The sequence below is a fragment of the Nerophis ophidion genome, linkage group LG19, assembly GCF_033978795.1.
Source record: "Nerophis ophidion isolate RoL-2023_Sa linkage group LG19, RoL_Noph_v1.0, whole genome shotgun sequence".
NCBI lineage: Eukaryota > Metazoa > Chordata > Actinopteri > Syngnathiformes > Syngnathidae > Nerophis > Nerophis ophidion.
The window spans coordinates 43,293,737-43,315,048 of NC_084629.1; the positions used below are offsets into that span (position 1 = coordinate 43,293,737).

Here is a 21,312-nt window from a genome sequence, read left to right on the forward strand (position 1 = left end):
GTTTGAATAAGAACATCTCATTTCAGTAGGCCTTTAAAGTTGTTAGAATATGCAGGTAAGGGAGAAAACAACAATGAAATGACTGGTACAAGTACATCAGAGTTGCTCGTACAGTCTGGGACAGAACAAAAACATCTGGCAGGTATTTATATGTCAGGGATATTAACTAGGACTCTGGTGTTTTTAAGGACTTTCTGCAAAAAAGTTAGTCATATACCATCTCTATGACGGCACTCTCGTGCTTTTAAGAATCTGTTGCAAAAATGTGAGTTTTTCACAAGTTTTTGAACTAAACTTGCAGGCCAGGAACACCACTGGCATAAGTAATTCAGTTGAACAAATGGGCTCCAGAACCCCCCGCCACTCTGATAGGGACAAGCGGTGGAAAATGGATGAATGGATGCATCTGGAAACAAGCTGCAGCAATACCATAGTTATATAAAACACATTACGGAAAAATGTTAATTGCTAAATAGGAGAGGGTTTAAAGGGGTGCCTTGAGGAACGCCTCAGTTATGTAAATCCCAAGTCTTATGTTTGATAGCAAGGTTACAATGTAAATATAAGGATATTAACTAAGGTTCTGGTGTTTTTAAGGACTTTCTGCAAAAACGTTAGTCCAATATCATCTATAAGACAGCCCTCTAGTGTTTTAAAGAATTTGCTGCAAAAAAAGAGAGTCCTTCACAAGTTTTTGAACTGAACTTGCGGGCCACCAGTTAAATAACCCAAATGACAAAAAAGATAGGTACTAAAATGAAAGCTCGAGGAACACTACTAGTATAACGAATGAAGTTAAACAAATGATTACTGACTGCATCTTAAATAAATAAATATATAGCAAAACATATTTTGAAAAAAAATTTAACTGCTAAAAAAGAAGGGGACGTAAGGGGTGCCATGTGGAGCGCCTCAGTTCTGTAAATTCCAAGTTAGGACCCCGGTGTTCTGTTTGCTAGCCAGTTTAAAATGTAAATGCAAAGATCTGTTTACAGTAGTCCAAGTTCTTCTTTACAACAGGAGCACCCTAGGGTTTTTAGGAATTTGCAGCAAAAATGTTTGTCTCCCAAGTTTTACACTGAACTCCGGGGCCGGTACGGTGTCATTCCAGATCCTCCAGTTAGACGGCCCTAGTGTATGTGAAATGTCTTCCTAACCACTGAGATGTGTGTTGCAGAGTGATGACGCAGGAACTGTACCTTTTCGCAAAGGCTGAGGCATGGTCAGCACAAAGATAATCAGCAAGGTAGGGACATCTCTAAACAACATGGGTACCTCAGGACTTTCCTCGTCAAAACCACTGCAAAACAAGTGAAAGAGTTTTTAAATAAACAAAGTCCTACATCTTCATATATGTCAGATTGTTTTCATAAAGCTGAGGTCTATGTTTCTTCCTAACAAAACCATGAATACATCATGTTTACTTAATGCATCCCTAGTTAAAGCATTGTTATGAGACATTTTAAATGAAATGTCTTCTTCTTCTGTTGACAATTAAACTGTGCTCTCTCCAGAGGCCTCAGAGGTTTTGAATGAGAGGGACTGCACTTAAGGAATAATACCCTCCATTACTAAAGCACTCAGCGGTTAATTCCACAGTGCACTGACGGAAAACCTTTATGGATGGAGCACTCCACTCTGCCAGGACCACAGTGCACAGCATGGGCAGTAAAAAATATATTCCTCTTCTGTTGAGCTATAAAAATAGTTGAAATGCATTTAGTGCATGTAAAACATATATCTGGGTTTTACTTAAATCAGTGGTTCTTAACCTGGGTTCGATCCAACCCTGGGGGTTCGGTGAGTCGGGCTCAAGGGTTAGGTGGAGGTCAAAACACACCCGACTCATCGTGTAAATACAAACTTCTCCCTATCGGCGTATTACGGATACGGCAACGGCTGACTGATTTGCATATGTGTAATTTATTATGAGTTGATGCACTGTTGGTTTTGTTGTTTGAAGAAGGTGATGTTCATGCACGCTTCATTTTGTGCACCAGTAAAAAAAAAACATGGTTACACCTTTGTATGGGGAACATATTCACCATTAATTAGTTGCTCATTAACATGCAAATTAGTAACATATTGGCTCTTAACTAGTCATTATTAAGTGCTTATTAATGCCTTATTCGGCATGGCATTTTTATAACCTTTAACCCTCTAACCGAATAACTCTAAATTAAGTCTTTATTACATACAATATGTTCCCCTAGTCTCCAAATAACTCTAAATTAAGTCTTTGTTACTTGGAATATTTTCCCCATACTAAAGTGTTACCAAAAACATATCTCTGTCTTGAATTTGAAAAAATCCCAAAACATTTTATTTATTTTATATATATAAATAAATATATTTTATATTTTATATATAGCTCGGTTGGTAGAGTGGCCGTGCCAGCAACTTGAGAGTTCCAGGTTCGAGCCCCACTGCCGTTGTGTCCTTGGGCAAGACACTTTAGCCACCTGCCACCCACACTGGTTTGAAAATGTAACTTAGATATTGGGTTTCACTATGTAAAGCGCTTTGACTCACTAGAGAAAAGCGCTATATAAATATATTCACTTTTCACTAAAGAAGGGTTCGGTGAACGCGCAAATAAAACCGGTGGGGTTCTGTACTTCCAACAAGATTAAGAACCACTGATTTAGATAGACTGGTTCATCTTGACTGCCTCAGGGTGTCAACGACACTGCTCCCCAAACATCAACATGCTATTTTTAAACACCAAACGGCTCCTGTGAGAATACTGAAAGCCTGTGAGCACTTTTAGCGTAACAAGCGTAAAAGCACAAGGAAGGAGGAGCTCTTTATTGTTTAGAGCAGCAACATGTCTTTAGACCATGATCATGCACTCGGTGACTGAAAACAGAAAAGAGAGCAAAGCAATGGACAAGTGGGGGCTAAAGTGCTGCGCTGCTAGTGGATGTTCAGCACAGTTGTTCTCGGTCCAGTGAATTAGACAGCCATTTTGCTCTCTGTGGAGTGCCCGGTAATTTGCCAGATGTAGCAATTACCGGTAGCTATGGAAACAGCGCATGGTTCCTTTTCTGAATTTAGCTCTTCTTTGTGTGGCGGAAAAATGTGTCACGGTAGCAGGAGGGCTGGTGTTTTAAGAAAGGTCCTTTGATTGCTTTGTCGATGATGTGAGGGAGCAACAGGAGGTTGTGATGTTTGTTGGGGGCTTTAGAAAAAAAGAAGAATGCCACTCACTCTGCCTCTTTGTTCTGTGTAAGTTGAGTCAGCTTGGTCCATGGGTTGTAGGCTGAGTCAATGCTGTACAGACGCATGTGCATGGCCAACACGTGGAACAACTGGTCTGAAGGAGAGGAGGAAAATGTTGTTTTACTAAATTATCTGATAAGCAAGCTGTACTTTAAATAGCTGCAACCTTGGTGGTTTGACTACCACCAGAATAGTATCCCAAAGCAACATATGTGATAGGCAAACCTGTAACTGCAGGACTAGTCACGTCGTGCTTCAAATACTTCACGACGTGGCTGACTTTCTAAGCATTTTTTGGCCTCAATTGACTCTTATAAACAGTAAATGCCAAACGCTAGGACACACCTTCTCATTCAATGTGTTTTTTTCATTTTCATGACTATTTACATTGTAGATTGTCACATCAAACTAGGAATGAACACATGTGGAGTTATGTACTTAACAAAAAATGGTGGAATAACTGAAATGATGTTTTATATTCTAGTTTCTTCAAAATAGCCACCCTTACTTGCTTTGCACACTCTTGGCATTCTCTCCATGAGCTTCAAGAGGTAGTGCCCTAAAATGGTTTTCACTTTACAGGTGTGCTGGAATCTCGAAGAGAGAATCCCAAGAGTGTTCAAAGCAGTAAACAGAACAAAGGGTGGCTCTTTTGATATATTAAACATGTTTTCAGTTATTTCACCTTCTTTTTGTTAAGTGCGTTCATTCATAGTCTTGATGTGACAATCTACAATGTAAATAGTCATGAAAATAAAGAAAACACATTAAATGAGGAGAAAGTGTGTAGTATTTGTCTTTTTTTTCTATTATTATGTTGTTGCAATTGATAAAGATATTCACCAAGCGGGAATTTTGTTTCCGTGTTAAGCGTGACAGTAACAGCAACACGGCGACTAATCTTCCCCACAAGTTACAACTGTCAAAAGGGATTATCCAGGCTGTGATTAAGTAGTTCCACATCGTGGCCATGTTGTAGGAGCCGGAAGATGGCTATAGAAACGATGCTTTGAGGGAACCTTCAGCTTACCGGTGAGTGCAGTAGATCACATTCAAGGCTACCATAGGTGACTCTGTGGGTCTTATTTCATGTTTAAAGGGCTCAGATAATGTTAAAAAAAAACATATTTAGAATGTCATGAACAGTTTTTTTGCTCCAACAATGAAAATATTCAATTAAAAATTGATATTTGTTCAATACAGTATGGTCTGGAACCAATTAGCCACGATAAACAGACAACTATATTTATAAAATCTATATACAGCAATATATCAGGTCTAAAACCGATTTTTCCAATATCTGAATATCTTTACCACCATGATCAAAATCAACCCTAATGTTAACAAATATGAACACTGAAACCAATAACAGTACTTCCAGTAACACTAAGGTTTTTTTTATAAGAAAAAGAAAGAGGAATGTTCAGTGGTTGGAGCAACACTGCCCTCCACAGGTAGATTCAGGAACAGCCAAAGAAGTACACCGTTAATTCCAATGCAGATCTTGCACACTTTTCTTGGCAGGAATATTTTACATATGTATAGCACTATTGTGTTTTGTTGGAATAAATCAATCATACTAATTAAACTACAGCCACTACAATATGCATAACAGCAAAGATCTATGGCAGGGCAAGTGAACTGACAAAATTAGCCATTTTTAATAAAAAGCCTAAACCGGATTAAAACAACATGTAAGCTTTATGTGAATAAATGTGTATTTTAAAGAGTTTTTATAATGTTACTTTATTCATTGAGATCGTCAGGAGCAGCAGGAGATTTCTTGCCCAAGGACAGAATAAGGCTCTGTCTAGGCGGTAATGTTTTGGGGTTTTGTTTTTTGACAAATTAACAAGTCACATCCAGACGGAAACAGATCACTGGAAGAAAACGATGTAATACAATGCCTCACCAAGGGCCACTTTTAAGCAAACAGAGCCACTGGAAACTCCAAAAGTATAAAATAAAAAAAGTGAATGCGCATTAAGTTTAGTAAGTAAAGTCTAGTTCTGGCTAGAAAGGTTTGTGTCGACCCCACCCCAAATATTATATACATTGTTGTCTGCCATGTTTTATATTGAACAAGTGCAAAGTTAAAGCACATATATCAATCAATCAATCAATGTTTACTTATATAGCCCTAAATCACTAGTGTCTCAAAGGGCTGCACAAACCACATATATGACAAGCAGATGTGCACTATAGCTTTTTATAGCCACATACTTTGTCAGAGACAGGATAAAAATAGCTCATTAGCATCAATAGACACACTAAACAGCATGTTCCCAGTCGGGCTTAGTAAAAACACTGAATACTGAGTCACATTCAGCACCAAGGCTAGCTGCTGGGCAAAATACAATACACATGTTATGGCACCGCTGAGACTAAAATTGTTGAAATGACATTTCTGCAGATGATGACTGGGCTACATTCCTGACCCTGGGAGTAATGCAGATATTTGCACACATCCTGTGTGTTTCAGATACAATTCATAGTTACAATTAGAGTACACCAGTCAGTTTCCCTCAAATCAAGAAGACTGAAGACTAGTACTGAGTACATGTGTGCATGACTACATGGTTAATGTAGCTGAGAAAAATGTCAAGGCTTGAGTGTAAAATCTCCTTGCAGCCACTCAGCGGTGACAGCCCATTTCTCTGCAGCAGCCTCAACTTTGACAGGTTCATTTCCACACTAAAAATAGCACGGGAGGCAGTCACTCATCTGCAGGAATATTACCTATTGATTGAATGTGTAGATCTAAGCCGTTACTGTGTATGCTTGTAACGATACAAAGATTCAAGCTTGTAAGCCAAGACCACCTCTACCCCTCCCAGTTGCAGTATATGACCTTGTCGGCCATGACACCTGGGCCATCAGTTAAGATAGCATCTATCCTTGACTGCTATTGTTAATGGTCCTTTTGTTTTCTTTTGTCTTTTTATGGCTCTGGAGTGACACAGACTGATGAGTAGGATCTCGCCATCTGACAATTTGATACAAAGGATTGACGCACAACCATATTTGCCAGCATTATTCTCATTCTATTGTGTTTGTTGTAGGTTTTCATTTTGTTTTAAATGACCTTTACATGTACTGATATCATATTCATTTGAAAGAGACGGACGCAGACTATTTGTTTAGACACATGAAGAGACAGAGGGTATGCATAAATACTTACTAAGACATGAGCGCTTGGCAGCTGCACTGGCCCCCCCACAACAAAGGTTTCCTCCCCGGTGCACAAGTTCCAATTCCAGGTTGGTCCTGAAAAGAGAGAGAGAAAGAGAATATACTAGTAGAAACAATCTTTATGGTTTCTTTCCATTACATTTCTCAGAGTGCTTGGATGTTCTCGTCACCTGCAATAAGAACCCACTTGCAAGACATAAACAACAGACAGTTTTGGATCATTCAGCCAAACAGATGACCATGAGGAAACAATGTAGGAAGTAGGACATCACTTTGCATTTTGTTTTTTGCAGTACTTCCCCCAAAAATGCTCATTGTTAATTTTTCCTGCCAAATGTACAATAAAAGCCAATTGGTACTCCACCAATAAGCAAAGAGGGAAGCACTTAACCAAACCTTTAACAGTACATAGATGCTGACAATCGATAGGCACTACTAAAATAAAAGTGATCTGTACACGTCTGTTTCCACTAGCCATTTCTTTTCAATGAGGGCAAATCCTTGGGTTCCCTGAGAGGGTGGTGGGGGTGGGGGGAAGCAATTTCACATAGATAATACAGCTACAACCAAGCTCCATCTGGCTTTGCTGATAAGAGCACCCCTGTGACAGAGGAATTTTCCACTTCTTAGGCAATTTGCGCTATTCATTGAACTTCAGAGAGCCAACAGGCACCCATACGCACACTTAAGGAATTGTATTCAGGGTGAAGGGCTGAGAGGACCATGGCATTGGGTGAGCAAAAGATTACACTTAAAAAAAAGCAGAGAATTTTTGGGGGAATAGAACAGAGACCAGACAGGGAGCCCAAGGTCAATCGGAAGTGACGAGTTAGCAGATGGTGGGAAGGCGGACATAAATACTAACTTTCTCAAATAAGAGGAGGGGTTGAAAGAAAACAATATGCTCACCAGTGCCACAATTACCCATTTGGAAAGTGAAACAGTACAAATGACAGACACCGCTAAGTGAGATGCTTAATAATGCTACTAGTGTTCATACAACATTTGCAGAAAAGTTTAAATTAAAAAAAAAATAATCACCATTAACCAAACCCAACAGCTTTGTGAAGAAAGAAAACTAATTAGGGATGCACCGATTAATCGGTAACCGAATATATTCGGCCGGATATGGCAAAAAAAAGCCACATTCGGCCTTCGGTGGAATGAGTTAAAAACAAGGCCGAATAGTGGCGTGTGACGCAAGTTTTTGACGCGGTGACGCAATCAACCAACGTGCAGTGACGTTGGGATATGTTGTGTACCTGTATAAGTGTATGAGGTTACAAGCACACACTTATTGAGATTTACTTGAGCCTTCTGTTTACATTATTAGCCTGTTGTGTAGGCTACCTGTATAAGTGTATGAGGTTACAAGCACACACTTAATTGAGATTTACTTAAGCCTTCTGTTTACATTATTAGCATATCTACTGTGGCTAAGCAGACTTTTGCCAAAAGGACAATAATTCATTTGTTGTGGGTTTATCCACTTTAATGCACTTTGATTTTTTTTTGGAATGCATTTTTTGTTTGAAGGCCTAATATAAATGAAAAATTGTGCTTTTTTTGAAAAGCAAAGACTCCTGGAATATTAAAAAAATGTCAATATTCAATAAAAAATTACTTTCTTTGAAAAACATGTCTAAATATTTATTCTAGGCTATTTATGCAATATTAAAAAAATTGTGAAAAACTGCATTCATTATTCGGTATTCGGCCAAGCGTTTAAATTTTATTCGGCTTCTGCCACAAATTTTTATTTCGGTGCATCCCTAAAACTAATCCATGTGTACTCAGCCACAAAATGAGGTACACCTTGTATTTAAGTAAATCCATGAATCGCTCACAGTGGAATTCAAACCTAACAATTATATTTGTAAAAGAAGAACTTTTGATAGGCCTCTTGTATTAATTATCATTATTATTATTATCAAGTTTATCAAAGGCAGGTTTTATTGAATGTCACTTCTGTATCAAAGGCGTTACCGTGCAGACATACAGATAGCTGGGCGATATGATATCATATTTTTTCCACAAACAAAATCACTATTTTTATCATGTTTAAATGTTACATTGCTAATAAGTGAAATGTGAAGACATCAGAAGCGTATTTTTGATTGAATGTAATATTTTTTTGTCAGGGTTTGAACATGACAGAGCTGTATAACTTGATACAACCGTTTCAGATAACGTACAGTATCTTACGGTATAATATTTACACACAAATGTCATTTATTCACTCAATGGCTATATGCATGTTATTACTATTAATAGTAAAAACAGGGGACGGCGTGGCGAAGTTGGTAGAGTGGCTGTGCCAGCAATCTGAGGGTTACTGGTTCAATCCCCACCTTCTACCATCCTAGTCACGTCCGTTGTGTCTTTGGGCAAGACACTTCACCCTTGCTCCTGATGGGCCCTGGTGAGCGCCTTGCATGGCAGCTCCCACCATCAGTGTGTGTTAATGGGCAAATGTGAAAATACTGTCAAAGCGCTTTGGGCTCTTTAAAAAAGGGTAGAAAAGCGCTATACAAATACAACCCATTTATCATTAAAGCCATTGTTTGAATCAGTTATTCTCAAACTGTAGTACGTGTACCACGAGTGGTACGCTAAAGAATCACCTTAAGTGACTAGTAACTATATTTCCTATATTCAAAGTAATACTGTTAAAACTGTGTGGTCAACAACATTAATTATATATGTTTAATAAAACCTCAGCTTTGTTTGAATGAATATTAGGTTAGTGTGTTTTGATGTTGTCATTATAGTGGTAGATGGAGAGCCAAGGTTTTTCTGAGGTGGTACTTGGGGAACCACTGGTTTAAGTGAAATGTACACAAGTGCCAACAACAGTCAACAACCTGGCCCTGAAGACCTCCAAGACCAAGGAGCTGGTCATAGACTTCAGGAGGAATAAAAACAGACATCCTGCCCCTGATCATCAGCGGTGACTGCGTGGAGAGGGTCTCCGACTTCCGCTTCCTGGGAGTCCACCTGCCCGACGACCTATCCTGGAGCACCAACACCACGGCTACCATCAAAAAGGCACACCAGAGACTGCACTTCCTGAGAATACTCAGGAACAAGCACCTCTCTCAGGAACTGCTGGTGTCCTACCGGTGCTCCATTGAGAGCATCCTGACCTACTGCATCTGCGTGTGCTTCAGCAGCTGCACGGCGCTCCAGAGGGTCATAAAGACCGCCCAGAAGATCATCGGACGCCACCTCCCCTCCCTGGCTGACCTGTACAGCTCTCGCTGTCTCAGGAAAGCACAGAGCATCCTGAAAGACTCATTCCACCCCGGGCACAGCCACCTGGAACTGCCACCCTCGGGCAGATGCCACAGGGTGCTAAAAGCGAGCACAAATAGACTAAAAAACAGCTTTTACCCAAGAGCCATAGTAGTATTAAACAGGCACCGAGTGAGCACAATATGTCCATCATGTCCTCATGTGTCATGTTTTTAATTTATTTTTATTTTTTTCGGTGTATAATGTGCCATAATGTTATATGTATGTGTATGTATATATTCATATGTATGCATCTGTGTGGATATATACATATATATATATATATAGATACATCTCTCATTTGTACCTTTTTTTACTATTTATATTACCATATTGTATGTGCACCTTAGGGGATCTGCTCCAATTTTGTTGTTCCTTGAACCTGTTCACTGCAATAATGACTATAAAACGCTATTCTATTCTAAGTGGAAGGCTGCTCGGTACACACATACACCAACGCTGTGTTAGACACAGGAACAACCATTTGCATTATAAAATGTGCAACATTATCTCATGTTTTAAGCCTTATCTAACCACAGAACAGGAAGTTATTTACAAAAGCCAAAAGCAGTGAAGTTGTCACATTGTGTAAATGCTAAATAAAAAGAGAATACAACAAATCCTTTTCAACTTATATTCAATTGAATAGACTGCAAAGACAAGACATTAATTAGTGGAACTGGAAAACTGTTATTTTTTGCAAGTAATAGCTCATTTGGATTTTCATGCCTGCAACATGTTTCAAAAAAGCTGGCACAAGTGGCAAAAAAGAGTGAGAAAGTTGAGGAATGCTCATCAAAGACTTATTTGGAACATCCCACAAGGGAACAGGCTCATTGGGAACAGGTGGGTGCCATGATTGGCTATAAAAGCAGCTTCCGTGCAATGCTCACTCATTCACAAACAAGGAAGGGGCGAGGGTCACCACTTTGTCAACAAATGCCTGAGCAAATTCTTGAAGAACAACATTTCTGAAACCAGCTATTGCAAAGAATTTAGGGATTTCACCATCTACACTCCGTAATATCATCAAAAGGTTTCGAGAATCTGGAGAAATCACTGCACGTAAGCGGCATGGCTGAAAACCAACATTGAATGCCTGTGACCTTCGATCCCTCAGGCGGTGCTGCATCAAAAAGCGACAGTGTGTAAAGAATATCACCACATGGGCTCAGGAACACTTCATAAAACCACTGTCAGTAACTACGGTTGGTCGCTACATCTGTAAGTGCAAGTTAAAACTCTACTATGCAAAGCCAAAGCCATTTATCAACAACATCCAGAAACGCTTCGCTGAGCCCGCGCTCAGATGCAGATGATGACTGATGCAAAGTGTAAGTGTTCTGTGGTCCACATTTCATATTGTTTTTGGAAACTGTGAATGTTGTGTCCTTCGGAACAAAGAGGAAAAGAACCATCCAGTCCTTGGTGCAAAGTGTAAAAGGCAACATGTGTGATGGTATGGGGGTGTATTAGTGACCCAGGCATGGGTAACTTACACATCTGTGAAGGCACCATTAATGCTGAAAGGTACATACAGCTTTTGGAGCAACATATGCTGCCATCCAAGCAATGTTATCATGGACGCCCCTGCTTATTTCAGCAAGACAATGCCAAGCCAATGTAAAAGAGTGCGGGTACTAGACTGGCCTCCCTGTAGTCCAGACATTGAAAATGTGTGAAGGCTAAAATTTGAGGCAGGAGACTGTTGAACAACTTAAGCTGTACATCAAGCAAGAGTGGGAAAGAATTCCACTTCAAAAATGTGTCTCCACAGTTCCCAAACCTGCACTGAGTGTTGTTCAAAGGAAAGGCCATGTAACACACTGGTAAAAATGCTCCTTTGAAAATGTTTTGCAATGTGTTGCTGCCATTAAATTCTAAGTTCATGATTATTTACAAAAAAAAAACAAGTTTCTCAGTGTGAACATGAAAAAATGTGTCTTTGCAGTCTATTCAATTGAATACAAGTTGAAAAGGATTTGTTGTATTCTCTTTTTATTTAGCATTTACACAACCTGACTTCACTGTGTTTGGGGTTTTGTAATATGTCACTATACAGATGCAAAGATTACATTTATTGGGCAAAACACATCCAGAAGTGACGGCATATCTGAATTAGACAGATGCACGACCCCAAAAAGGGACAGGTGGTAGAAAATGGATGGATGGATGGATGTTACACTTAACAAATAAAAACGTTAAAACAAGACAACATTCATACTTATTCAAACTATAAACTAACTTCTGACATGTCTCAAAGTTAATTGTGAGCATTTTACAGGTTTTGATGGCTATATTTCCTCCTATCCCCAGTAATTAAAGCCGCTAACATCACACACCTCACCAGACCAGGTCTCATGACAGAGTGAGAGCTCTTTTTCACTTTCTTAGTGTTGATCTTGCTGCACTGGTCTTTAGCAGGCTAGTCCAATGTCTTTGAGAATGGGGACAAATTAATACAAAATTGTCTCTCATTACAATCGAAGAAAAGTTGGTTTGCAAAATGTTATTGTTATTGTTTTATCACTCAGCCGTATGCAGAGTAGACACATTAACGTAAACAGAGGACATCATTAAAAAGTAGTCTGTCTAATAGACATGAATTCCCACAAGCAGTCTTCACAGATTATTAGTGAAGTGAAGTAAAATATATTTATATAGCGCTTGTATTTAGAGACTCAAAGTGCTTTACACAGTAAAAACATAATCTAAGTCAGTGGTTCTCAGCCTTTTTTCAGTGATGTAACCCCTGTGAACCTTTCTTTAATTCAAGTACCCCCTAATCAGAGCAAAGCATTTTTGGTTAAAAGAAAGAGATAAAGAAGTAAAATACAGCACTATGTCATCACTTTCTGATTTAATAAATAGTATAACAGGGCAAACTATTGCTCATTTGTAGTGGTCTTTCTTCAACTAATTGGGAAAAAAACATTAAAAAATAACTGAAAAAAAGTGTTGAAAAATAAACAAGTGATTCAATTATAAATAAAGAAGTCTACACATAGAAGTAATCATCAACTTAAAGTGCCCTCCTTGGGGATTGTAATAGAGATCCATCTGGATTCATCAACTTACTTCTAAACATTTCTTCACAAGAAAAGAAATGTTTAACATCAATATTTATGGAACATGTCCACAAAAAAAATCCAGCTGTCAACACTGAATATTGCATTGTTGCATTTCTTTTCACAGTTTATGAACTTACATTCATGTTTCAATAAATATATTCATAAAGGATTTATGAATTGTTGCTATTTTTATAAGATTAAAAAAAAAATCTCATGTACCCCTTGGCATACCTTCACTGATCTAAGCTACATTTAAAGCACTTTAAGTGGCTCTGGGAGCAGGTGGGTAAAGTATCTTGGCCAAGGACACAATGGCAGCGACGAGGATGGCGGAAGCGGGGATAAAACCCTCAAGTTGCTGGCACAGCCTCTCTACCAAACGAGCCACAAATTATATTGATATAATTACTTTTCTCTAGTTAGTGTTTAAAGCGTTGACATGGAGAAACACATGATCTACATTTAAACCAGTGTGGCAGGCACTGGGAGCAAGGTGTGTGAAGTGTCTCGTCCAAGGACATAACTTAGATGGCGGAAGCTGGATTCGAACCAGGAACCCTAAAGTTTCTGGTTGGTCGCTCTACCTTCTGAGCCACACTGCCCCAATAGATTGAATGACGTGTGATGCATCATATAAAAACTGTGTACATGTTTGAAATAAACATCCCCTATATCTTTTACTTGTCATAGACGTAAAGGAAGAACTTTTTCAATAGTTTTGTGCATTTAGTGAGTGTCGCACAGCAAATTGATTCTTACCTTGCCACCGAATACAGGAAAAGGAAGTCACCATCAGGAGAGCCCGGGTTCTTGCCGTAATCCATGTACTTCTTCTGGGTCGTGTTCTTGATGTCTTCAATGACCAGCTCCATCTCTTTACTCAAGTTGGACTCCGTCTAAGAAAGAAAATGATTAGAATCCTGGACATCATCTGGCATGATGGAACAGTTTGAGTCAGCCATCCACAATACTTACAGGGAAAAGGCCAAGGTTCTCCTGAAGATCTCTCACTTCCTTTATAAGCACACTGGTCTTCTTGTTTGTGGGAGTGTGCCAGGTGCCGGCCTCGGAGCCGCGGCCGGGTCGACAGGGAAGGACGCTGTTGGCAAACTGTCGACACAGAGGGCAGGTGAACTCGCCCTTGTCAACAGAGAAACCCTGTAGAACCTGGTCATTCTGAAGAAGGAAAAACAAGTTTGTACAGTGTTGCTTTTTAAACAAATGAAAAGAATGACAAGTGTTATCTCTGCTATCTTTCTCGCAAACATTCATTCAACCTTTTCAATGGCTTGCTTAGCTGCCCTCTCCTCAGTTGAATAATGATCAAAATTACAAGTCAACAATTATTGATTGTGTTTCCATCAATCAGCTTGCCAATCAAACACATCAACTCATTATTAGGACAATCATTTTCACTTTACCCTCAGAGACTCCATGTATGACTTGTGGCAATCTATATGCAGAGTGTGTCCGCAAGTCTGCATGTAGACACCCCCGTCCCAACCTATTGACACCGACTGCAGACAGGAGCTCTGCAGCATCGACAGGAGAAAGATCACATCAATAGGCAGCTTTGAACCCTCAACCTTTTCTGCTTAGTCTACTGTGGTTAAAAAAAAAAATCATAATTTCATTTGATGTATTATAATTTTTTGAATTATGGAAAATGGCAGAAAGATTTCTCCAAGTCATTTACTTAAGATGGGAGGAATTTGTTTAATGTTTGTGTTTTAGTATGTTTAGTATTGAAGCCAAAACCTTTGATGAACTTGACAGATGATTCCTGTTACTTGGATACAGGGATGCTTCTGAATTTCAATTTTATTTTAATTCTACTTTCTGTCATTCTAGTTTAACATTATGTGGGTTCGTTCAATTCAAATCTAAATAATTTAAAAAGCCACATAATTGTATGTGACCTCCAAAAACCTAGGAATGTTTCAATCAGGCATTTCAGCATTTTTGCTAAATGAGTTTAGATTTTGGCAGAAAAATTTAACTTTTAACTTTATAATTTGATACAAATGCTATTCCGAGCCTTTATTATTGACATTTAAAACATTTTTGAAATTAATTCTGCAATAGCTCAACATTACTATCTGCTTAATTCAGGGGTGTCCAAAGTGCGGCCCGCAGGTCATTTTTAAACAGCCCCACGGCACATTTTAAGAATACATTGAAAAAAATCAAAAACATAAAAAGTGGTATAAAAGAGCAAACAGGTGAAATGTAACAAGAAATTGTTGCAATGCTTACTCTTATAACACAAAGCTGTTTCTTTCTTTAAAAAATAATAATGAACCAAAATCAATGTCATTTTGAATTATTGACCTATTCCAGGCTTCGATTACGTCACATTAAATATCCCACTTTGAGATATTTTTTGGGGAAAATGTTGCATATTTTGTGTTTTGCCATATGAAAAACTGAGCTGTTTTTTAAAGGGCCCAAAAAAAAAAAAAAAAAAAAAAAACATAAACAACAATAACACTTAAAATTGACGGATATATCTGAAGTTGATCTCGAGATTATTGTGCTGAAAGTTAACAGTAAAAAACACTTTAATAAGTAGGACACTTTTGGATCTCAAATTATTTAGTGTGATTTGTTTTTAAGTGTCTTTGCTCAAAAAATAATAATGAATAAAAATCCAAAATTAAGGCTCCAATTTTTATATCATCTCAAATATTCCACCTAAAAAAGTTAATGGGTGATAATATTTCATATTTTGTGTTTTTTCCATTTTTTTTCCTAATGTTGATCTACAGATTTAAAGCTTGCATAATAATAAAAATTACATTACTGAATAATGACACATTTTTAATATTTGTTTTGACCAAAACCCTTTGGGGTCCCCGGGATCATAAGTGAGTGGAGGCCTAACTGTATATTTTTTTTATACATATACTGTATAGGTTTTTAAAACAAAAATTATGAAAATGGCCCCTGCTTGTTCTGATTTTTCAGTGTGTGGCCCTCAGTGGAAAAAGTTTGGACACCCCTGGCTTAATTAATGTACTGTAGCCTTGCAGGTTAGTTATTTTTCTTGACTTCTGATTATAAAAAATATTTACATCAGTTTGTTGGCATACAATACGATAATCTAATGAAAGGGTCAATTGTGTAATAATATAATGAGGTGCGATGTAGTCAACAATGAAAATGAGTTCGACGCAATGAATTAAAGCAAAACTCCTAATTGGGAATGTTCACAAGCCTGCCCTATAACATAATGCATGCTCCTGTAAATATACTTTTATAAACAAAATCCATATTATGGTGTTTTTTTCTGAGACACCTACATCCTTGAAGAAGCGTTGCAAAAGGGTGAGCCGGACATCGTGAGCCACCGCGCAAGTGTCAGCAGAGTAAATGTGCTCTTCGTCACAGGTTGGGAGCTTTTTAGCCTCTTCGCTCTTGCAGCGATGTCCAAGCACTGGAAGACAAGCATGGTTAGTGAATAGAGGGATGCTGATGAATATGTGACACAGGAATTCATTAGGAAAAGACAAACATTGAAAAGAAGCTTTCAGTGTCTATGAATGTTTTGATTGATTGATTGATACTTTTATTAGTAGATTGCACAGTACAGTACATATTCCCTACAATTGACCACTAAATGGTAACACCCCAATAAGTTTTTCAACTTGTTTAAGTCGGGGTCCACGTGAATCAATTCATGGTAGAATATAGCAGACCTTGGCAAAATAGGGCCCGCGGGCAACATTGAGATTTTTATATCTGGCCCGCCGGACGTTCCATATCATTTTTGTAGACCTTTAACTTAGACTTAAACAAACTTTATTGATCCACAAGGGAAATTGTTCAAATCAAAAGTGTATTTGCCATTATGGTGCGCAGTGCTGTTTTTAAAAGACCATAAGTCTTGAACTATGAAAAAAAGTAATTCAATAGTTGAAATCTGCACTTTTGAGTGTTGTAGGAGTTATTGGGGTAATATAGGTCACAGCAGCTCAGACCAGGTACAAAGCAGAGTGGGCGGGGCTTGTTTACAGAGCAGCCAGCCCCAAACACGTGTGAGGAACAGATGCAGAAGCACATTTGTATGTGATAATATATCATAATGTCAGTGTTTATTACACTTTGCATTCATATTTTGCTGTGTGTTACATTTTTGTTGTGTTTTGCTTAATTGGAGGAGCTGGTCTGAGAAGTAAGAGATGTTCATATGTTGTTAATGTTCGGGGTTTTATTGTTAACAGTTAATATTGTAAATCCCACTTCCTTCATTTCAATGCACATTTTGGGTGTCCCATTCAGTAAAAAAGTGTAAAATTCCACTCTGTTTTAAGTGGTCTGTCATTAAGTTAAAGTTAAAGTACCACTGATAGTCACACGCACACTAGGTGTGGTGAAATTACTCTCTGAATTTGAGCCATCCCCTTGCTTCAAACCCCAGGGAGGTGAGGGGAGCAGTGAGCAGCAGCGGTGGCCGTGCTCAGGAATCATTTTGGTGATTTAACCCCAAATTCCAAGCCTTGATGCTGAGTGCCAAGCAGGGAGGTAATGGCTCCCATTTTTATAGTCTTTGGTATGACTCTCATATAACATTTTAAGAACTCTATCCGACATTGTGACTTTTGGTATTAGTGTTTCTGGAAAAAAAAGGGACTCAAAAACACATACCGTACAGCAGAATTTTACAGCTAAATGTGTATATATATATATCATCTATACACCCATACACATTGGTCCAAATATTTGCCCAGCTCTGGTGTATCATATATTGCAAATACCATCCATATATGCTTTTTTAGTATAGGCAGTAAGGTCATATCACAATATAGTATAGGCCTTAATAACAAAATTTAACATGGTACCAAAACACAAGCGTTGTTCCACAAGATTTAGAGAAAAGAAGGAAGAGTACCCGAGGAGGCCTGGAGGAGAACAACTAGACCAGTGGGCCTGTCCTCAGTGGAGGGTCCACTCTGTCCACAGATCACGCAGTCATAAAGAACTTCCGACTCCATCATCTCCGAGGCTCCAAGGTCCATGGCTGCCTCCGTTTCTGGAGATTCTGGCACAGAAGAAAGTGCATTTGTAACTGTATTTTCCCAGTGAGGGATGACTTTATTTACGACTAAATGCAATCCATGTCAGGCCACTTTATTATAGGCATCACCGCAACATTTAATAGGAGGTATTATCTTTTATTGGATGCCAATGTAGTGTAAGTGCAGATGTCTTTCACAGGACACCATTTATATGCAATTAATCCTTTGTATATTTTCAAGTGAACTCATGTAAACCGTGATTGAACATTCAGTTTAGAAATGAGTTTAAACTGTATTTACCAGCACATATTGAACAGAAATGTCAGGCTGTGTTGATTTATGACTCTTATGGGAAATGTGCACTTAACTAAAGGTCACTAAGGCAGCTTTGGCCGCAGGCACACACACACACACCAAAGGTGAAATGACAAGGCAGCATAAATTGTGTTCTGCAGTTTGCACTTACCTACATCTTGAGTGTACAAGTCTTGTTTTTATGCAATTGATTGGACGTGTCTCGAGTCAGGGCTTGTTTATTGAGTGTTGTCTTCAGTGGTGTGGTGTGGAGTTTCTTGTACATAAGATAAATGACTAACTATCTACAATGAAGGATGTACAAAATACTCCTAAAGACAGCTATTTATTAACTGCACAACTTTGCTTTTTTAGTATCTTGATGCGGTGCCATCACAAGAGAGTACCACTTTTTCCTAAGGTGGAAAATTGTGATGACGACTACAGAAGCTTAAATTTAGTCTGTCATGGCTGCTCGGTATAATATGGTCCAGTCAATAATATGTCACAAAGAATAATCATGATAATAATACTGATAATAATAATAATAATAACAATAACAATTAAAGCTGCAAGCAGCGTTGGTCGGGTCCGCCTTTGGCTGCTGCCCCCGAGACCCACGGCCGGATAAGACGCCTTGGTGGCACTATTTTGAGAATCTAATGCATTGTGAAAATAATGCAGTTGTTGTATTGAAGTGAAAATATCAAACTTCCTGTTGATTTTTGCTAAAGTATGTTAATTATTAAAATGTAGGTCTAAGTGAGACCTAAATAGTGTTTTTTGTTTCATGTCTCTTTGACATTCCTACCGGAAGTTACAAGCAGTTTTGTCTGTGTTTTCTTCCTAGGAGCAGTATGTCTGTGTTGTATTCTTAGGGGGCGCTAGGGCACAATTTAGAGTTTTGGGTTTTTTGTTTTTTTATTAGCTCGCAATTTTTGGCAGTCCTGATGAGTGTGCCAAGTTTGGTGAGTTTTGAAGCATTGTAAAGGGGTTAAATTACAGATGAAAGAGGCAAAAATGACATTTTTTAGGAAAATTTGCGCGGGTGTTCTTTGAAGGCACGTAAAATCAAAACCGGACCAGTAATCAAAACTCTGATCTATACTTTTAATCAGAAGGGTCCAAACTCTCTCCTGTGCGAGTTTGAAGCCGAAACGACAAACGCACTCAGAGGAGTTTTCGTTTGAAAAAAGGTGACGGGTTTTCACAAAACTTTTATTTTGAAGGGGTAATTGCCAACTTCCTGTTGATTTTTTCTGCAGGCTGTCAATTATTAAAATGTAGTTCTAAGTGAGATCTACATGGAAGTTTTTGTTTTATGTCTTTGCGGCATTCCTACTGGAAGTTACAAGCAATTTTGTTTATGTTTTCTTCCTAGGAGCAGTTTTTTCTGTGTTTTATTAAAAAATTGCGCTAGAGCGCATTTTTTCGATTTTGGTGTTTGTTTTTTTCATTGGATCGCAATTTTTGCCAGTCCAGATGTGTGTGCCAAGTTTGGTGAATTTTGAAGCATTTTAAGGGGGTCAAATTACAGCGCAAAGAGGCAAAAATTGCATTTTTGGCGAACATTTTATTTTGAAGGGGTTTTTGCCAACTTCCTGTAGATTTTTGCTGAAAGAAGTGAGTGAATGAAAATTGGGTCCAAGTCAGACCTACATAGGAGTTTTTGTTTCATGTCGCTATGACATTCCTAACAGAAGTTACATGCAGTTTTGTCTGTAATTTTTTCCTAGGGGGCACTAGAGCGCAGTTTTCATTTTGGGGGATTGGTTGCTTAATATGTTGGGAAGGTTTGCTATACCGACGTGTGTGTCAAATTTGGTGAGTTTTGAAGCATGTTAAGGGGGTCAAATTACAGCGCGTAGGTGCGGAATAATAATAAAACACAGCAGTTTCAATAGGGTCCTTGGCCCATGGCAAAGGGCTCCTGTGGAGTCCTTTGCCATGGGCCAGGACCCTAATTAGAGCTGGCCCGCCGGTATTATACAGCATTAACCGCTAATACTCATACTTGCCAACCCTCCCGAATTTTACTGTCCCTCCCGAAAAACATTCTCCCAATTTCCACCCGGACAACAATATTGGGGGCGTGCCTTAAAGGCACTGCCTTTAGCGCCCTCTACAACCTGTCATCACTTCCACTTTTCCTCCATACAAACAGCATGCCGGCCCAGTCACATAATATATGCGGCTTCTACACACAGGAATGTGAATTCAAGGCATACTTGGTCAACAGCCATACAGGTCACACTGAGGGTGGCTGTATAAACAACTTTAACACTGTTAAAAATATGCACCACACTGTGAACCCACACCAAAAAAGAATGACAAACACATTTCGGCAGAACATCCGCACCGTAACACAACATAAACACAACAGAACAAATACCCAGAACCCCTTGCAGCAATAACTCTTCTGGGACGCAACAATATAAACCCCCCCTACCAACAACCCTCCCGCCCCCACATTTATTTTCAAATTTATTAGCCTGTGGAAAAAGTTAATGTTGATTTTTACCTCAGAAAGCTGCAAATAGAAAAGAGACATTTAATTTTTTATTAAAATTGTATTCAATATGACTTTAATGTTTATTTTGTTTGTTTTTTGAATGTTTATTTTGCACTATTAAGTTATATAAGCGTTGTTTGTTCCATATTCAGTGTTAAAGCAAATCAGTGTAGCAAACTGAGCAATAATTATTGATATTTTATTATTATTATTATTATTAATATTTGAAACTGGATTTTGCATGTCACTTTAAAGTTATGTAAGCATTGCTTGTTTAATATTCAATGCAAAAGTTGTCCGGGTCCCTTTTAAAAGGTTAATTTGTTGAACCTTGGCCCGCGGCTTTGTTCAGTTTAAAATTTTGGCCCAATCTGTATTTGAGTTCGACACCACTGCTGTAAATGAAAAAAAACAGTATAAATGAAAAAAATATATAATGAACCAAAACACATAAACGAAAAAAATATATAATGAACGAAAAATTCAACTTCTACAACACAAATTTCACTTAAAGCGGGTATTTTTTGGAACGTAGCAACCCAGCGTAGAACAAGGGAACACTGTATTAAAATGAGCACATAAGCATAAGCAATACGGCAATTGAAAAATACAGCAAAACGATAAAATGTAACAAGAAAAATATATGATGATATTAATAATTAATAACACAAATTAGTTTTTAAATGCACATACATTTTCTTTAGCCTTT

At 38.3% G+C, this 21,312-nt stretch overlaps 1 protein-coding gene across 3 annotated transcripts in view; it reads right to left on the bottom strand.

The window, feature by feature from the left end:
* Nucleotides 1-21,312, bottom strand: part of ubr3 (ubiquitin protein ligase E3 component n-recognin 3) — a 79,241-nt gene that overhangs the window by 17,250 nt on the left and 40,679 nt on the right. For all 3 annotated transcript variants that reach the window (XM_061880059.1, XM_061880058.1, XM_061880061.1), the window contains 8 exons: nucleotides 17,671-17,820; nucleotides 16,082-16,215; nucleotides 14,201-14,311; nucleotides 13,755-13,955; nucleotides 13,539-13,675; nucleotides 6,404-6,489; nucleotides 3,211-3,316; nucleotides 1,200-1,300 (listed from right to left, as the gene is read on the bottom strand). In XM_061880059.1, coding sequence (XP_061736043.1) covers nucleotides 1,200-1,300; nucleotides 3,211-3,316; nucleotides 6,404-6,489; nucleotides 13,539-13,675; nucleotides 13,755-13,955; nucleotides 14,201-14,311; nucleotides 16,082-16,215; nucleotides 17,671-17,820 — 1,026 coding nt within the window. The remainder of the gene's footprint in view (nucleotides 1-1,199; nucleotides 1,301-3,210; nucleotides 3,317-6,403; nucleotides 6,490-13,538; nucleotides 13,676-13,754; nucleotides 13,956-14,200; nucleotides 14,312-16,081; nucleotides 16,216-17,670; nucleotides 17,821-21,312) is intronic.